The 1,993-nt window shown below is 44.0% G+C and overlaps 1 protein-coding gene across 1 annotated transcript in view; it reads left to right on the top strand.

Annotated features, from left to right (window-relative positions):
* The window catches only part of LOC108801723 (alpha-(1,6)-fucosyltransferase-like), a gene marked incomplete at its 3' end in the record, with an annotated part of 93,538 nt that extends 92,234 nt beyond the window's left edge, over positions 1–1,304 (top strand). The window contains exon 7 of the mRNA XM_018573630.1: positions 1,227–1,304. Coding sequence (XP_018429132.1) covers positions 1,227–1,304 — 78 coding nt within the window. The remainder of the gene's footprint in view (positions 1–1,226) is intronic.
* Positions 1,305–1,993: the final 689 nt, after the last annotated feature.

The following is a 1,993-nucleotide window of genomic DNA, read 5'->3' as shown; positions in this document are numbered from 1 at the left end:
CTCCATCCCCTATATCCCATTTTGTTAAGCACGGCTTGGGATCATGCAAGCCCGCTCATCATGGCCTGCCCTGCCACAATTTTGGCATACTCTGGGCTGTTCTGGACACCTGATTGGCAGTAAAGCCTCCAAGACCTTACTGTCAATCTGTCCTCCAACTCTACTATCCACATTCGAAATCCTTTTGTATAAATTTCTGGTCCAACAACACATATACACTTGTACCAGTGATAAAACCACAGCAAGAATGAGTAATACCACAACCGGATGGATTAAATAATTAAAAACCCCCTTGGCCTTACTGGAATAACCAAATAAAGTTTCCCACCAATAACCGCTAGCATCCTTTTCCAGTAGATGCTCCACTTGCCTTATTTTGTTCTGATCATGGTATATGACTATAGTAGCATTAGCCCCTTCTTGCTGTAGCTTCCTCAGCAGGTTTTCATCTTTATCCCAGTCTGTCAACCAATCCTGCAGTTTTCTTCCCATGCCCAGATCCAGGGCCCCCAGGCTAACAGGACTGTTATACTTGATCTCTTCGGACAGATGGGTTACCGATGGCATTACATAATTCCATGTTTGCGTCTGGATCTCGGAGACATTGCCTAGGGTACACCACGCACCTCTCTCTACCACCAAGTCTAGGAACACCCCTGTTTCATACTCAAGGTGATATTGGTATCCTTTAGGATAAAGAAGCACACTCTTCTATGTCCTAAATAATACACCGGTGCCTTAGTCCTTTCAATGATCTCCCCATCCATAACACAAATAGAAGTATCCTCCCTTTCACATAGTCCCCCGAATAATCGTCCGCATAAATTTGCCAGGTGGTGTGGCCCAGATAGATGGCCAACAAGATGTTTATCATCTTTCCATTCATGTTCCAGAGACCTTGACTTGCCAATCTCTCGCTCCAATAGGACTCTGTAAAAAAAGAACAAGAGCAGAAATTACCCATGCAAATACTCGGTATCGCTGCCGATACCGATGCTTGTATCGGTATAGGTGCATCCCTAGTCTTAGTACTTGGCCTTGATAACTTCCTGATAGTTTCACATTTGTTCGGGTCAGGAGTCCTCCCCCCCTGTGAAACTATCACACCCAAAAAAACACTGAATCCTTCATTAACTGAGCCTTTTTCGGGTTCAGCTTAAGGCCCACATTTCTAATCAGTGTCCGGAGCTCATTCAACAGGGCATAGTGCTGTTCTTCCGTTTCAGTTTGCAAAAGAACATCGTCCACATACTGAATGATACAGTCTGGTTCCGAAAACGGCTTCAGAATGTCGAAGTATTGAAGTATGTCGAACTGGATTTGAACCCCTGTGGCAACCTGCAAAATGTGTACTGTTTTCCCTGAAATGTGAAGGCAAATTTGTATTGGCTATCCTCATGTATGGGAATTGAAAAATAGCCATTTGATATATCGATCGATGAATAAACTTTAGCAGAGGGCTTAAGCGCTGTCATCATATCTGGCATCTTAGCGACTACATTTGTAATTGATGGGGTACATTTGTTCAGCGCACGAAAAGCTAAAGTGGGCCTCCAGCCCCCCTCCTTTTTTACTGGCCAGAGGGCTGCGTTTGTTTTTGACTGGCATTCTTTAATGACGTTTTGGGCCAATACATTTTCCACTGTACGTTCTATGTATGGGATCGACTCGGGTGGAATTTTATATTGCTTTTGATGTGGGGGATCTGGTCCCTCAATTTTAACAATCATGTTTGATACTTTGCCGCATTGAGCCTTAGATGTTGCCCACACTTTGTCATGTTGCCACAAAATTTCAGCCAGTAGCTGGTCACCTGTTTGTAATAATGCCCGTGGATCAAGGACGTCATCGGTCTTAACTGATGCAATTTCACAACTGTCCATAATCATGTGTACCTTGCCTTTGTACCTAGACCCTTTCCACAGCACCCAATTACAGAGATCTACAATACACCCATGTGCCCTCATCAAATCAGAGCCCAAAATAGTACCTT

Source organism: Nanorana parkeri, unplaced genomic scaffold (genome assembly GCF_000935625.1).
Source record: "Nanorana parkeri isolate BGI_ZX_2015 unplaced genomic scaffold, ASM93562v1 scaffold2463, whole genome shotgun sequence".
NCBI classification, from domain to species: Eukaryota; Metazoa; Chordata; class Amphibia; order Anura; family Dicroglossidae; genus Nanorana; species Nanorana parkeri.
Note: the sequence above shows the minus strand (reverse complement) of the source record. Positions and strands in the feature narration are given on the sequence as shown.